This window comes from Sorex fumeus, unplaced genomic scaffold (genome assembly GCF_029834395.1).
Source record: "Sorex fumeus unplaced genomic scaffold, SorFum_2.1 ptg000265l, whole genome shotgun sequence".
Lineage (NCBI taxonomy): Eukaryota > Metazoa > Chordata > Mammalia > Eulipotyphla > Soricidae > Sorex > Sorex fumeus.
In genome coordinates this window covers 1,464,934-1,481,534 of record NW_026606322.1, presented here as the reverse complement: position 1 = coordinate 1,481,534, position 16,601 = coordinate 1,464,934, and the positions used below count along the sequence as shown (strand labels likewise).

Genomic DNA, 16,601 nt, shown 5'->3' with positions numbered 1-16,601 from the left:
CTAGCATACAATGATCCAGCACCCACCTCTCCACTCGTGCACACCTCCCACCACCAATGTCACCCGTTTCCCCATCACCATCCTGCAACCCCCTACTTCCAGCCTCCCTCTATGGGAGGCACTTTCCTTCTTGCTCTCTCTCCTTTTCCTTTTGTGCATTATGGTTTGCAATACCGGTGCTAAGAGGTCATGGTGTTTGTCCAGGGCATTCGGTATTTTGATTGGGATGGTAAAGCTGGAGTAGCTTTTCAACTGGGTGGAAGCTTTGGGGGGTGGATGTGACTGCATAGACTTCTGGAAGTACAGGGAGGTGGACAGTGGTAGCCCATCCCAACCCTGAGGAAGCCTGGAGATTTGAGTCACAAAACCTGCATACCAAAATTTTCAGCAGATTATATCTCAGTGAGGTCCATCCTGACACGGTGGAATCAGGCCAGGAGTATGGCAGTGATTTTGGATTGTGGAAGCAAGTGGCTGCCAGGGATTCCGCTTGGGTGGGTCCCAAGCCAACCCACCGCCCTCCGATTTACCCCAGTCTGTTCAGCCATGCTCGGGTCTGAGATTAACTGCAGCTTTTGATCTCTTTTGAGATTTATTTATGGGTCTCTGAAACAAGGACGGAAGTAGAGCCTACAGGGTGTCGCTCGAGTTGGTTCATGGGGGTGACTGCCAGTGCTTCCTTGAGTATTGGGAAGGGGAGGTAGCCCACCCCAACTCTGAGAAAGCCTGGAGATTTCAGTCACAAAACCCGTATACCAGAATTTTCAACAAATTATATCTTGGTGCAGTCTGTCCTGAGACTGTGCAGTCAGACTAAGGGTATACAGCGATCTTAAATTGTGGAAACAAGTAGCTGCTAGGGGCTCTGCTTGGGCGGGCCACCAGGCCAACCTGCCCCCCCTCCAACTTACCACTGTCTATTCAGCCATGCATGGATCAGAGATTAACTGTGATTTTGGATTTCTTTTGAGATTTATCTATGGGTCTCTGAAACAAGGCCAATAAAGGAGCTTGTACAACTGAGCCGGAGGTGGTTTGTGGACACAGCTCCCACATACCTAACTTTTGGCTGTTTAATTTCTCGGTAAACTTGGTTCCAAGTTGTTGGGGTCCGACCTAAGGCACAACAGCAATTTGGGGGTGTCAGGAAGCCTGAAGGCACCATCACGTTGCTGATGCACTCACCCTGCAGGTACAGGTTGACCTGCTGACAGCACTATACCCCCAAAAGACAATTTCTGATATGTAAGTTTTCAAAAAATAAATACTCACAATAGGATGATGCTGAAATACACTTTCAAGTTAGAAAAAAAGTTCGTGAAAGATATTCCCATCAAAATGAGGAAGTAAATACAATATGCGTGAATCAAAAAGGGGGCTCTTAACTCTTAACAAAAACCAGTGGGAACAAACCATTAGTGACAGAGATTCTAAGATATAACTACTGTGTAGTACTGTAGCACTGTCCTCCCGTTGTTCATCAATTTGCTCAAGCGGGCACCAGTAACGTCTCCATTGTGAGACTTGTTGTTACTGTTTTTGGCATATCCAGTTTGCCACGGGGAGCTTGTCAGGCTCTGCTGTGTGGGCGAGATACTCTCAGTAGCTTGCTGGGCTCTCTGAGAGGGACAGAAAAATAGAATCCGGGCATGCTACATGCAAGGCAAATGCCCTACCCGCTATGCTATTGCTCGAACCCTCCTCCCCCACGCCAAAAAAAAAAAAAAAACAGAGAAAGAAAAAAGGCCTGAGATACAGTTCAAAAAATCTGGAACACAGTCTTGCATGTAAAAGGCCAAGCTTGATGTCCAGCGGCAAATAGTCCTTCCGAGCACCCGTGGAGTAACCTATAAGCAATAAGCCAGAAGTATCCCCTGAGCACCAATGGGGAAGTAGCTAGATCTTCAATAAAACATCAATATAGAATGTGTAAAATTAAAAAATTCATTTAGCTTTACTAAAAGCACACATACAATTGACAACACAAAAACAGGATTTTAATTCATAAAAAGTGCGAGCAGTCAGAAAATTTTAAATGTTTATAAGTCCTTTTTAGTTTTGGTTTGTGGCCACACTCAGCGGTGCTGGAGAAGGGAGGACAATCCCAACTCAGTGCTCTGTGGAGCATGTATGACGGGAATCAAACCCAGGGCTGCAGTCCTTTGAGCTATCTTCTCATCCCTGATTTTGGAATAAAAATTAGCTATTCCATATGAGCTTGTTATGCACTTTTCAAACATCTTCTCACTGCATTATTGCACTGTGTGGAGCCTCATGAAGTTGCTTGTTTCAGGTACTTACCAAAATGTTGATTTCCGAGTAATATAGCAAATCTTGGTCAGCAAAAGTTCCAACAAATACCCTCGGTGAGAGTCTCCCAACATATGCAATTCATCCACAACCACTATTCCTAAAAGAATTTTTCGAATACTTGATTTCAGAAAATACTGTGATCCCAAGAATTTTTAAGATTCAGATCTTCTTGTCCACCACCACCCCACTTCCCTTCCCTGTGTTGCTGGAATGACGAGGGGTTGCATACACGCCTGGCTGTAAGAGTTGTGGTGTTCACCAGGGGTAGCACATCAGGGACAGTGCTCATGTGTTTGGCTGCAGTGCTCCTTCAATAGTGGTGCTTGCACACGTGCTGATGTGGACTGTGTGCTTTAGGAGCTAGTGTTCACACATTCTGGTTACAGTGCCCACAGATGCTCAATAGAGATCGCACTCCTTGCTGTTGATGCTTGCACATCTTTTAAATGGGGGTCAAAGTCTCTTAATTGTGGAGCCTACACAGACCTGGCTGTGGTACAGCCCCGAATCATTTATACCACTGGGATCACTGACAGCAGAGAGCTGCTAAGACTGTGGTTCATGGGGCAGCTCTGGGGATGGACCTTGCAACCTTCAATTTATAAGGCAGGTGTTCTAAGGCACTGAGCTATTCCTCAGGGTCCCAAGATTTAGTATCTATCTTACACATTAAATGGCTGTCATTATAATGCATTGCAGATGATGCAGTTTTAATCATACAACAAAAATTAGATTCCACATACTGGACAAATTTTCTTTCTTCCAGGATATTTCAGGTATCCTATACAATGTATTCTGGAACTAAAAATCAACAACTAGCCAACTCAGAAAAAATTGCCTCTCCTTATTTAGATACTACATAACTGGTAGTCTTGTAGAAAAATATGTTGAATGAAGTATCAGATTGATCTGTGGTAATTATTCAGTATATTTGCTTTGCTAAAGGGAATAGCCAGGGCAACCATACTCATGTTGAAAGTGACTTAGAAAAGTGGAATCAGATCAAGAAGTTATTTTTGTTTTCATGTTGTATCTTGTTTGTTTTTGTTTTTAAGCCACACCTGGCTATGTTCACAGGGAGAAATAATTTTTTAAGGGACATTTTAAGAGCCCGGCAAGCTATCGAGAGTATCTCGCCTGCACGGCAAACTTTCCGTTGTGTATTTGATATGCCAAACACAGTAACAACAAGTCTCACAATGTTACTGGGCCCATTTGAGCAAACTGATGAACAACGGGAGGACAGTGACAGTGACTCAATACTAAATTACACCAACTTCACTATTTTAGTTCTAATCTTCTGTTTTCTTCTGTTATTGCTGTTACATAATGGGCTTTCCCAAAAGTTCTGGTTGTCTTTTCTTTTCCTTTTTAAAACAGTAAGATAGTAAATCTTTTTAGAGTCCAACAGTTTCAAGTTAAAATACAGTGTAGCTCCGTATCATTTCCCTGGTAAATGTGAACCTCTGGGTCCAGGTCTAATATAAATAACATAGCATAATATAATAATAAACACATATAGATACTAATTTCAGGGAAAGCAGATTTAGCACCAACATGCTTCCTTTTTATTCTAGATAAAATTTAGACATAAAAGAAGCAATGAAAAATAACTATAGAAGATATTCAAGGATATACTCTGTTTTTTAGGCGCAAAAGTAATTGAAAATAGAGTAAGTTAATATCAGGAAGACACAGACCTTTTTTTTCCCTTTCGTTTTGGGGCTATACCCCACAGTGTTCAGAGCTCACTCCTGGTTCTGTCCTCAGGAAAAATTCAGGGAAATACTTGGGGACTATATGGAGTGCCAGGGATCAACCCCAGTCAGTAGCATGCAAGGCAAGTATCTTACCTGCTGCACTATCTCTTCCACAAAACATTTTTTTCAGTCCACACAGAGACCCTAACATTACAGATGCTGATTCTCAATTCCAGAAGTAAATGACCATAGGAAAAGAATAAATGACACAGAGAAATAAAAACAGCTCTACTCCATTCCATCAAGAAACAGCAATAGAAAGTATTTGCTTAGTTTCTGATTTTCTTACCTAGCAAATCCAGCTTATTTTCCTCTATAAGGCGATTGATCAGACCATTGGCTCTCTCAATTGTGCAGACAGCAATATCCAAGGAAGAGAAATGCATTGCTGGGGAAGTACTGCCCATATACCCATCTACTTTTATTCCTACTTCCTGAAACAAACTCTAAATAGAATACAAAGAAGCAATACAGGTGAAATTATTTTAAATTCATGACTTGTAAATTGATTCTATCCCAGAACACAGACTTTAGATTATCTAAAGACACTTTTTCAGACTGCTATTAATTATTTCTGATCAGGACAATGAGAGAAGAACACACTGATTCATTTTAGAATTACACACTAAAAATACAAAGGTGAGAATTGATAGAACTCGATACAGAGGCCTTCTGTTAAGGCAGATTCCAATAAAGCTAAGAATGCCATTTAAATGGCAGCAATTTTAAGAGTGACTTATCAAACTTAAAAATGGAGAAAAACTGGGGGGATGGGGGGTGGGAGGGATACTGGGATCATTGGTGATGGAGAATGGGCACTGGTGAAGGGATGGGTACTCAATCATTGTATAACTGAAACCCAAGAACAAAAAAAAATAAATAAATGAAGTACACTTTCAAGTAAAAAAAAAAAAGTAAGTCTACAACTGTACCTCATGGTGTTTCACTAATAAAAATTAAAATAAATAAATAAATAAAGTATTTTTAAAAATGGAGAAGAACTATATTAAATCCTAACATTTTAATCTAAAGGTCAAAATACAAGTTTTTTCCATAAAGAAATACAAAGTTTAAGAAACAAATGTATACTTCATTAAGAAATGATTCTCATTATCCCACTAACGCCTAGATTTTCAAAATATGAAAGTTTTTAAAAGTCAAATGCAAAGGACCTTTGAAAGTTCATTGAAAAGTGTTTTCTTAACTAAAAAGATTTAAAAAGATCCTTTCATCATTCTGTTAGATTTTGTTATCAGGGCCATTTTTAATGGCCACTGGCTCTGAAATATTGTTAAAAATATTTACAGAATCATGGAAGTTTAGAATTATTCATTAATCAAGTTTCTGAGTATTTTCTGAGCTAACCCACAATAGAAGAGTTAACATCCTCATTTATCACTGAAAAAACAGGCCAAATAGATTATATGCAGCCTAAAGATCTAGTGACAAACCTGAAATAGAACCCAGATTTCTTTGTCAACCTATCAACATCAGTCTTGTTGCACATTTATTTCATGCAGAAATTACAATAACAAACTATTCAATGAAATGTAAATTTTAAATGCCTTAAAAATCCGCATCCATCTACACAATGGAGTACTATGTAGCTGTTAGAAAAGATGAAGTCATGAAATTTACATACAAGTGGTACAATATGGAAAGTATCATGCTAAGCGAAATGAGTCAGAAAGAGAGGGATAGACATAGAAAGATTGTATTCATCTGGGGGATATAAAGTAACAAAGTATGAGATTAATACCCAAGAATAGCTGAGATCAGCACCAGGAGGATTACTCCATAACTTAGAGGCCAGCCGGGTATCCTAGAGGAAAGGGCAGTTCAGATAGAGAAGGGAGCACCAAATAAAGGATGTTTGGAGGATCCTCCCAGGAGGGGAGATGCATGTCGAAAGTAGACTATGGACTGAACATGTTTGCCACTCAATGCCTCTTTTGCAGACCACAACACCCAAAAGGAGAGAGAGAACACAGGGGATTGCCCTGCCACAGAGACAGGGGGGATGGGGGGATGGGGGTGGGGGGATATTATCCATGGTGGTGGAAAATGGGCACTGGTGGAGGGATGGGTATCTGATCATTGTATAATTGAAACCAAAGCACAAAAAATTGTAAATCTACAACTATAAAATAAAATAAAATAAAATAAAGGGAAAAAAAATTTAAAAAAAAAAATCCGCATCATAGGGGCTGGAGAGATAGCACAGCGGGTAGGGCGTTTGCCTTGCACGCGGCCGACCTGGATTCAATTCCCAGCATCCCATATGGTGCCCTGAGCACCGCCAGGAGTAACTCCTGAGTGCAGAGCCAGGTGTAACCCCTTGCATTGCCAGGCGTCATCCCCCCAAAAAAAGGAAAAAAAAATCCACATCATAAAAATAAAAAATATAATAACTCATTTTTACAAGAAAAGATTAAGAGACCAAAGGCTGGAACTTTATCCCATCAGCAGTGGTTTTTTGTTGTTGTTGTTGTTTTGTTGTTGTTTTAATGGTTAGACATTCTATTATAGGGTTGGAGAGCTAGAACATCAGGCAAAGCGCTTGACCTGCACATGACCTAAAGGAGTTGGATCTGTTCCACCCCATATGGTCCACAGTCCTGCCAGAAGTGATCCCTGAGCTCAAGCCAGGAAGCAAGCCCTGATGAGCACAGCTGAGTGTGGCACAAAATCAAACAAAAAATCCATTTCAGCAGCCATGGGTCCAGAAATGCTGCCTCTACACATCAAAAAGACGACTGAGGTAGGGGGTGCTCTGTGGTGTGGTCAGGAAAGAGGCAGCGGTCACTTGGGGCTAGGTCAACAGCCAAGTATACCCCTGCCCCCTCTTTAGGGCAGGGAGCCCTTTCCCTTTAGGAGGGGAGGGTGGAAAGAAGGCAAGGTGGAGGAGAAGAGAAGGGCAGAGAGGAGGAGGAGAAGTGCCTGCAGGACCTAGGGTCTTTGAAATAAGGTTTTTTTCATACATGGTCAATTTTCAAAATAATATGGATTGCAATAAAATAAACTATTTCTACTTACTTTGTTATAGGCTTGTTTCAAATATGTGACGCCACAACTGCCAATAACAGGACTTATCATACTTGTTAACAGTATACAGGAACATTACCTGGAGATAGTATTTCTTCTCTTTAGCCACAGACACAAAGGGCAGAATAAACAAAGCTTTCTTCCGAATTTCCAAAACACGCTTCAAAATAAGTAATTCAGCAACCAGAGTTTTTCCAGCACTTGTAGGAGCTAAAAATTGTTATTCCACAAGATTATAATGGAAAAAAGTAATATTTGCACACAAGAATAATATATATCCAAAAACTATAGAGCTAAATGCTATCCTATCATTAAGGACACATCTAGCATTTAAAAGACTTTATGTCCCAAAATTCTGACTTTTTATCTTAGACAAATGATTTATGATACTTTTAATTCTAAGTAAAGTTAGAAGAAGATGGACAATCAGAGAATGACCTCTGTAATGTGGCATACGAAGCAACATAGTAAGAGAATATGTTAACAAATGGTCAAAAACACTAGAACCTGAAAATGGGTCACTGATGTCTAATTAGCTTTACATATTATCTCTGTCACTGTCACTGTCCCTGTCCTCCCGTTGTTCATCGATTTGCTCGAGTGGGCCCAGTAATGTTTCCATCGTGAGATTTGTTACTGTGTTTGGCATATCGAATACATCAAGGGCAGCTCCACGGGCTCTGCTGTGGGGGCGAGATGCTCTCAGTAGGGCGAGATACTCTCGGTAGCTTTCCGAGCTCTCAGAGAAGGGTGGAAGAATCTAACTCGGCCACACTGGCTGTGTGCAAGGCAAACGCCCTACCTGCTGTGCTATCGCTCCAGCCCACGTATTATCTCTAAAAATAGAAAATTATTAAACATCCTTATATCAACCAGAAATCAATAAATAATAAATATCACTGAGTACTAAACTTCCTTTATGTACTAAATGGCTAGAAAGCCCTGCTTTTCAAGACTGGGGAGATAGTCCAGCAGGTGGGGCACTTGCCCTAGATGTGACCAATCCACCTTCAATCCTGAAATCACAGATTGTCCCAAAAGCCCTGCTAGAAGTGATCCCTGAGCACAGAGTCAGGAGGCCTAAACACTAATGGGTGTGGCTCAAAATACCAAAACAATCAAACAAAAAAAAGAGAAACCCTTGCTTTGAGGGTGAACAATTTTAATATTAATTTAAAATTAGTTAAAATAGAATTTGAGGAACGGGCACTGTAAGGAAGTTATGGAAAACAAAACAGAACTTATAAAAAAGGGAAAAAGAAAGGAATACCATACAAAAGAAAACATGCAAAGACCTGACGTCAAATGACAAGAAGTAATTTAGTAAGAAAATAAGGTATCAAATATGAAAGTTCCATAATCATACCATGTGGAGAATTCAGAATTTATCCAAAAGCAATGCAGAGGGACTAATGAATTTTATGAAAAGGCATAACAAAGTTATATTCATGTTTTAAACATCACTTTAGATTGAGTCAAGACTGGAAGAGAGAAAAGATATAGGAGCTATATGGTGATGGCATAATCTGGAAGAAAAATGATACCAAATTAGGTAATGGATTTAAAACACCAAAAAAGAGGTGATTTTTAATTCTTACTTTGGAGAATAGATGAGCTGGTATCCAGAGTTATCAGTGAAACTACAGTTTTGATTGAATAGTTGAATTATTGGAGATAATTCCAACAATTGAGTTATAGAGCACATTCCTTGCATCCAGAGACCCCAGGCTCAATTCCCAGTACTGAGTGGCTCCTGGAACACTGCCAGAGGAGGTCCCAAGAGCCCACAGCACCACGTTGCTGGGCTGAGCAGTGAAACTTCAGACTCATACCACTGTTGAGTGGCCCCAGCATCCATTGGGAACTACTAAACAAGATCCACCCAGATACAAAAATTGAAATGGTACACATTTACTCTTTCTACATTTAAAAAATTGTTGTAAGCACTCTATCACAATAGTTTGTAAGGGTACAGTCTGTAAGTAGTGGACACAGTTTTCAAAGTCTGACTCTACTGCTTAATTAGTAGTAGTTATTTTGCGCCATAAAAGCCCTCCCGTTGATCATCGATTTGCTCCAGCGGGCCCAGTAACGTCTCCATTGGAGGCTTTGTTGTTACTGTGTCTGGCATATCGAATACGTCACGGGTAGCTTGCCAGGCTCTGCCATGCGGGCGAGATACTTCCGGTAGCTTGCCGGGCTCTCCGAGAGGGGCGGAGGAATCGAACTCGGGTCGGCCATGTTGGCTGCGTGCAAGGCAAATGCCCTACCGCTGTGATAAGCGTCTCTTACCAAATGATCAGGAGTGGGGTTTTGCTGTTTCTTGAAGGTTAAAGGTTTCTTTACTTTTGTTTTTTATTTTCCAATGCGGCTGACCCGAGTTCAATTCCTCTGCCCCTCTCAGAGAGCCCGGCAAGCTAAAGAGAGTATCTCGCCCACATGGCAAAGCTTGGCAAGCTACCCGTGACGTATTTGATATGCCAAGCACAGTAACAAGTCTTACGATGGAAACGTTATTGGGCCCGCTGGAGCAAATCGATGAACAACGGGAGGACAGTGGACAGTGGATTTTCCAATGCAAGGACGCTCACTCTACCACTAAGCCACATCCCCAGACCAAATGATGTTTTAAAGTCAGGATAGTAAGTACAAATATATGTCAAAGTTGCTCTTGAAGGTTCATGTAAATCTTCTAAAGTAGATCAAATAGTTTTGAGTGTATAATCCCATACAAGCAGGTCAACTTAATCATATTACAGACTTACCATGTGAGCACTCATTTATACATTAAGGCTCAAGACAATGAAAAGCAAGAAATAATCACTGGGGGAAGGGCATGTTTTTATCTCCCACTGCACAATCAATAGTATGTTGGGAGAATTGGCAAGCACAAGAGCTCTTTAAGTTGTTTCTCTTGCTTCTTCGGTCAACTAATAGAATGTGTCTAATTTCAGTGTGTATATCAAACTTTACTTTTCATGTACTTTTTTGGTTTTGCTCTAGTTTGTTGTTGTTGCTATTTTGGTTTTGGGCTACCCTAGGGGATGCTCAAGGATTACTCCTGGTTCTGCACTCAGTAATTACTGATGGCAGCACTTCAGGAACCCTAAGTGATGCTGGGGATCAGCACCTTGCCCCTGTGCAAGGAAAGTGCTCTGCCCGCTATACTACCTACCTCTGGCCCCCACGTGTTTTCTTTACTTTTAAAGAACTTGCCACCCACCTCTTAAAAAAAAAGAAAAAGAATTAACCACCAAAAGTATCCTTCTCATTAACAGCATCTTTAGAATGTTAGATAAAAAAAATCAATTTCCACAAATTTGAATACCTGAATAGACCAAATTCTTTCCTTCTAGCACGCGTCCAAGCAAAAGGCACTCTGCCTGCCATTCGAACATCTTTTTTACACCAAAACTGTGATATTTCTCCAGAACGGCCGTAGGAAGTCCCCAGTTTGCCAAAAGTCGTTTGTCGGTTTGGCCGTCGGGAATTGTGAGCTTGCATTCCCCTTTCAGAAGAAAACAGGGAGAGAAAAAAAAGGAGGCAAGGGGAATGTCAGCAAGAGTTGAAGTGACTTCCAGCACAGGGCTCCCGCTTTCCATCGCGTTACCAAGTTCCCGGGCGTTCCAAAAAGCGCATCCAGTAGAAGGATCCGCGAGGAGCACCGGGCCTTAGGAGCAGAGTGCCTGCAGCTGGTGAGGTTTGACCAACCAGCCAGTTGCTCCTGCAAAGCCGGGAAGACCCCGAAGCTACCGGGGTGTGAGAGCCACGGAGTCCCCGAGCAAGGCCGCGGGGAAGGGGCCCGCCGGCAGACGCGGGCGCGGAAGGGGGCAGCGCCCGGCGCGGAGCCCGGACCCGCCTCTGCGCGTACCTGGCGCGGCGCCGGGCGGGCTCAGCCCCGGCCCGGAGGAGCCCAGCGGGCCGTCTCCGCCGTCGCCGTCGCTCCCCGAGGAGCCGGAGCCCGGCATCGGGCGCCGCCGCTTCCTCGCCCTCCGGGGAAGATTCATCGCAAACCCCGCCCCGCGGCTCAGAGAAATCCAGGGCCCTGGCGTCCTCCCGGCTGGGAGAAACCGGGTCCGCTGACAGCCGGGCCCGCCATTTTCCCGCCTCGCTTTCAAACCCGGTCCTCCCGCCCGGCTCCGGAACCATAGAGTTCTCGGTGGCGAGAGTACCCTGCGAACCATAGAATCGTGGGGAAGGAGCGACCGGCTCTGCGCTGAGTGGAACACCCCCTCGCCAGCCTCTCTCCTCATTCGTCGCTGAGCTGGAGCCGCGCTACGTGAAAGGGCCGGGGGCGTGTGGGGCTGGGCTGGGGAGCGGTGCCAGTGGGAGGCGGGGTCGCAAAACGCGGACACTGTGAATATGCCTTCGTAATCGGGATGACCGAAGAAGTTGTGTCTTTTTTGTCTATTTCTGGTTTTCATAGCCTGGTTATACCACAAAACGAACCACCCTGAACAGGCAGATTCGAAAGGGAGCTTCAGTGTCTGGCTGCCCCTCGCCTTCCGACTGATTTCACTCTGCTCGGTATCTCCCTGTAACAGACAGAGAATGACAGCCATAAAAGGACTCCACTCATTTTGGGATATAAAAAAATAATGACAAAAGTATGAGACTAATGTCCAAGAACAGAAACATCAGGAAATCAGGGTCCAGGAGGAAAGAAAGGGAGAGAGCACCCGAGGGAGGGGAGGGGAGAGAAAGAAGAGGAAGAGGAAGAGGAAGAGGAAGAGGAAGAGAAGAGAAGAGAAGAGAAGAGAAGAGAAGAGAAGAGAAGAGAAGAGAAGAGAAGAGAAGAGAAGAGAAGAGAAGAGAAGAGAAGAGAAGAGAAGAGAGAAGAAAAGTGTATGCTATGGGGGGGCAGAGCGGAAATGGGGGCCGGAATACAACTGGGGATATTGGACATTGGTGGTGGGAAATGTGCATTAGTAAAGGCACAGGTGTTGGAACGTTGTATGACTGAAACCCAATCATGAACAACTTTGTAACTGTCTCACAGCGATTCAATTAAAAAATAAGATATTCAAAAAATGAAATAAAGAAAAAAGAAAAGCTAAAACTAAAAATGTTAATTTGTTTCTTAAATTCAGTTCACTTCTGAAGATTTCACTTCTGCTCATTTTGAAATGGCTAGAAAATGATTTTCCCGGACTTTGTGTTTCTTTTCAATATGTCTACTGTCCACAGCTCATATATTTTTCTTTGTCATTAGAAAAGGGAACAGCTATCATTAATATTTTTTTAATTATCACAGATAATGAAAAAACATTCTACAAATAAAATTTAGGTTTGTTTTTGTTTTGTTTTGTTCCGTGTTGCTTGCCTTTTGGGTTACTCTAGGCGATGCTCAGCCGCATGCCAGGCAAAGGCTTTACCCGCTGTCCCATCACTCTGGCCCCTAAAATTTAGGTTTTTCTAATGTAACAATTTGCCCTTGGTTCCTTGCGTTGGCGGGACAGTGGCTCTCTCCGTGCATAGTTTCAACTAGAATCATCATATCCACTGAGAAGTAAGTGACAGAGAATGAGGGACTGCTGGTTCCTACAATCCTCCTCCATATGACGCCTGAATCTGAGTCAAGAATTCGGTGGGAAAGGTAGAATCAAAGGACTTCTGAGGTAAACTAGTGCGTCAAAGACTTCGCGGGACAGTGAATGCGATTCTATAGTATTAGAAATTTCAAAATGACCAGCTTAAATATGTAACAGTAATGATGATAATAATACAAGACAGGGAAGTGGCGCTTTAAAATCAAGTCTGTGAAACCCTAATTTATAAAAAATAAATTGAACGACGCCGTTCTGAACTTCCACAAGGTGGAGATACTGCTCCACGAAGGAAGCATTTTTCTCCCCGTTTCGCGTGCTCCCGGCTGTTATTTGTGTGCTCAGCACACAACGCTGAGAAATGGCTCCTGCTCTCAAAGCGAGTAATACCTAGAGGAGACGGACATCACCTAGTAAACTGTTAATCCTCGATTGCCTCGAGCAGGCCCCAGTAACGTCTCTTTCATCCTAGCCCTGAGATTATATTCCAGGCTCTTTAGGAGAATGAGAGCCATCATTGTTACTGGTGTTTGGCATATTTGGTACGCCACGGGGAGTTTGCCAGACTCTGCCGTGTGGGCAGGCTACATTCGATAGCCTGCAAGTTTGTCCAAAGTAGGAATGAGATAATAAGATGTCATAAAACAGATGGCCTGATAAGATGTCGCGCGGCCACCACCATGCTGAGACCACTCTCCGCACACATGAAGGTACTGGCAGAGGGACAAATCCACACGGGGCCGAGATCTCCCAGCCTACTTGGATTGGAGTCGAGCATCCTCCACCCAGATCCTCCAAATTCCAGTAGGCGGGGGTCACACCCACCACCTGGCCCCCTGGCACCTTGTAATCCCCTCAACGGCCAAGACTCAGAGACCTAGTAAACTAATCGTTTTAAATTAATCTAATTTTTTTCTACTTCTTTCTGAAATACCAGTAATTAATTAACTATTCTAACATCTGTTTGGGGGGCCAGAGTAACAGGTAGAGTGCCTTGAGCGCGGTCACCCAGTCCAATACCAGCACCACATAAGTTCCTCTGAATCCCACTAGGAGTGACTCCTGAGCACAGAGCCAGAAGTAATCCCTGAGCACTGCTGGGTGTGCCCAATTTATTTGTTTGTAAATAACTATTGTGAGGCCAGAGCTATGGTACAGTGGGTGTGGCATTGCCTTGCATGCAGCTTGCGTCCAACATCCCATATGATCCCGTCAGTGCCACCAGGGGTGATTCCTGAGTACAGAGCCAGGAGTAAAATTGAGCATCTCCAAGTGTGCCCCACTCCCCAAAAAACACAAGCATAAATAAATACTTGTTTGTGAGAACAAGATCTATGTGTCCATTGTAGTTTGGTGGAATGAATTTTCTCACTGAAGGGGGCCTGAATCCTGTTGTTCAAATTCTAAGTCAATAAAAGTAGCCGCACACAGCCCTACATAATCGTGTATGAAAATTTTCTGATTTAAGAGAATGAAGGATGATTCTTCTATTCAGTTCAAAACAAAAAGATTTAATTTTGTGTCTCCCTTTCTTTAAATTCCATCAAGAGTTTCCACTATATTGTTCCAACTCAGGTTAGTGTTTCAAACAGAACGCAGGACTTTCCAATCTAGGGTCACTTTCTTCTGAGCATTGTATGTTATACATAAGAGAAATAAAATACAAAAATATACTATGACCTAAAATATAGTATTAAATGTTAACAAGAATGAGGAAAATAAAAACTTGTTAGGATATGTGGGGAATAAAGAACGATAAGACATGAACGAATAAGTAAGACTTTAGTCAATTTGAAGAAGGTGGAGACATGGATGACTGGGCAAAGCACCAAAGAAAAAATAAAATTATAGAACAAAAGAAAACAAAAGCCAGAGTGAAATGAAAAATTCTATGTATGTATGTAGATAGGTAGATAGATAGAAAAAATGTATATATACTATATATATATATGCATATATATATATAAAATGGGCTGGAGCAATAGCACAGCGGTAGGGCTTTTGCCTTACAAATGGCCAACATGGCTGACCCGAGTTCGATTCCTCTGCCCCTCTCGGAGAGCCCAGCAAGCTACCGAGAGGATCTCACCCCCAAGGCAGAGCCTGGCAAGCTCCCTGTGACGTATTCGATATGCCAAACACAGTAACAACAAGTCTCGTGATGAAGACGTTACTGGGCCCGCTAGAACAAATCGATGAACAACGGGAGGACCGTGATATATATAATATCAGAATTTACCATTATGACTAACCAAGCTACAGCTCAGAAAGCTAAGAAAATAGCTATAATTAAAAAGTACCAACTGGGAACTCTTTGGTACTATTGCGGCAACATGGGAAGATGCCATTGTTGACAACATTGACGAGGAATACGATCGACTGGTTCAGCACCTCCATGAATGTGCGAGGAACGCCAAGAGAGAGATAGCCACAAAAAGTCGCCTATCTTCGAAAACTCTTGAGCTAATTCGCCAGCGTGGTTTGGCGCATGCCTCAGGCAACCGCAAGCTAACGTCCGAGCTTGCAAAGCAGTGCAGAGATGCGATCAAGGAAGACCTCAAAGAGAGAAGAGCAGAAGTACTGGTAGATGCGGCAGAAGCCGGGAAAAGTATTCGTAACGCCCGCCTGTCCTTCGCCAACTATAAGACCAAGATGACTGCCCTCCGACGTCCTGATGGATCCATCACATCCTCCAGAACGGCAATGGAGAAGATTATCCATGACTTCTACTCAAATCTCTTCGATAGCCATGTCCACTTGCCGACATACCAAATTCCACAGGATGGGTATGTCGTTCCCAACGTTCTCCCTTCCGAAATCCGACACGCCATTTCGTCAGTAAAGAAGCAAACAGCACCCGGCCCAGACAAGGTCAGACCTGAACACCTGAAGAACCTGCCGTCAGTACTCATCAATACACTGGCTCGGCTCTTCACTCGCTACCTGTCTGAATGCAAGGTTCCATCTCAATGGAAAACCAGCAGGACCGTACTACTGTTCAAGAAGGGAGACATCCATGGCATTGGTAACTATCCCCCGATCTGCCTATTGTCTGTCATCTACAAGTTGTTCACTCGAGTCATCCTGAATAGGATTGGCAGAACACTAGATGAAGGACAACCATGTGAGCAAGCAGGGTTCCGCAAAGGATTCAGCACCATCGACCATATCCACACGATAACCAAACTCATTGAGGTTTCTCGGGAGTTCAAGATGCCGCTCTGCTTAACGTTCATTGATTTAAAGAAGGCCTTTGATTCTGTTGAGACGGAAGCGGTCATTGAAGCCCTAGCCAATCAGGGCATTCAAGCCCAATACATCAGGATCCTCCGTGAGCTGTATTGCGGATTCACTACCAGGATCTCACCATTCTACAAAGAAGTGATCGTTGATGTCAAGAGAGGGGTGCGGCAGGGTGATACCATTTCACCAAAACTCTTCAGTGCCACCCTCGAGAACATCATGCGACGACTGGAATGGGAAGGAATGGGAGTGAAGATAGATGGTCGGCAACTACACCACCTCCGCTTTGCTGATGACATTGTTTTAATAACACCAAACATCAGCCAAGCGGCACAAATGCTGGCCGACTTTGACCGTGAGTGTGGAAAGGTAGGACTACAGCTGAATCTTACGAAGACAATGTTTATGAGAAATAGCCTTGTTCCTGACGCCCCATTCGCTCTCAATGGAACGACCATCTCCGAATGCAACAGCTATGTGTACCTAGGTCGAGAGGTCAACATGACAAATGACCTGGCACCCGAGCTGCGCAGGAGGAAGAGAGCGGCTTGGAACGCCTTCAAGAACGTCGAAGAAATAGCTAAGAGGACGAAGAACCTCCGGCTCCGGGCACATCTCTTTGATTCCACTGTTCTTCCTGCATTAACATATGCCTCAGAGACCTGGGCCCTCCGCAAACAAGATGAGAACGCCA

General features: G+C 43.3%; 1 protein-coding gene across 1 annotated transcript in view; it reads right to left on the bottom strand.

The window, feature by feature from the left end:
- Window positions 1-11,125, bottom strand: part of POLQ (DNA polymerase theta) — a 125,027-nt gene extending 113,902 nt beyond the window's left edge. Inside the window, exons 1-5 of the mRNA XM_056109129.1 lie at window positions 10,990-11,125; window positions 10,447-10,626; window positions 7,198-7,328; window positions 4,363-4,519; window positions 2,302-2,410 (exon numbers count right to left, since the gene is read on the bottom strand). Of these exons, the coding sequence (XP_055965104.1) occupies window positions 2,302-2,410; window positions 4,363-4,519; window positions 7,198-7,328; window positions 10,447-10,626; window positions 10,990-11,125 (713 nt within the window). The remainder of the gene's footprint in view (window positions 1-2,301; window positions 2,411-4,362; window positions 4,520-7,197; window positions 7,329-10,446; window positions 10,627-10,989) is intronic.
- Between the last annotated feature and the right edge of the window lie 5,476 nt (window positions 11,126-16,601).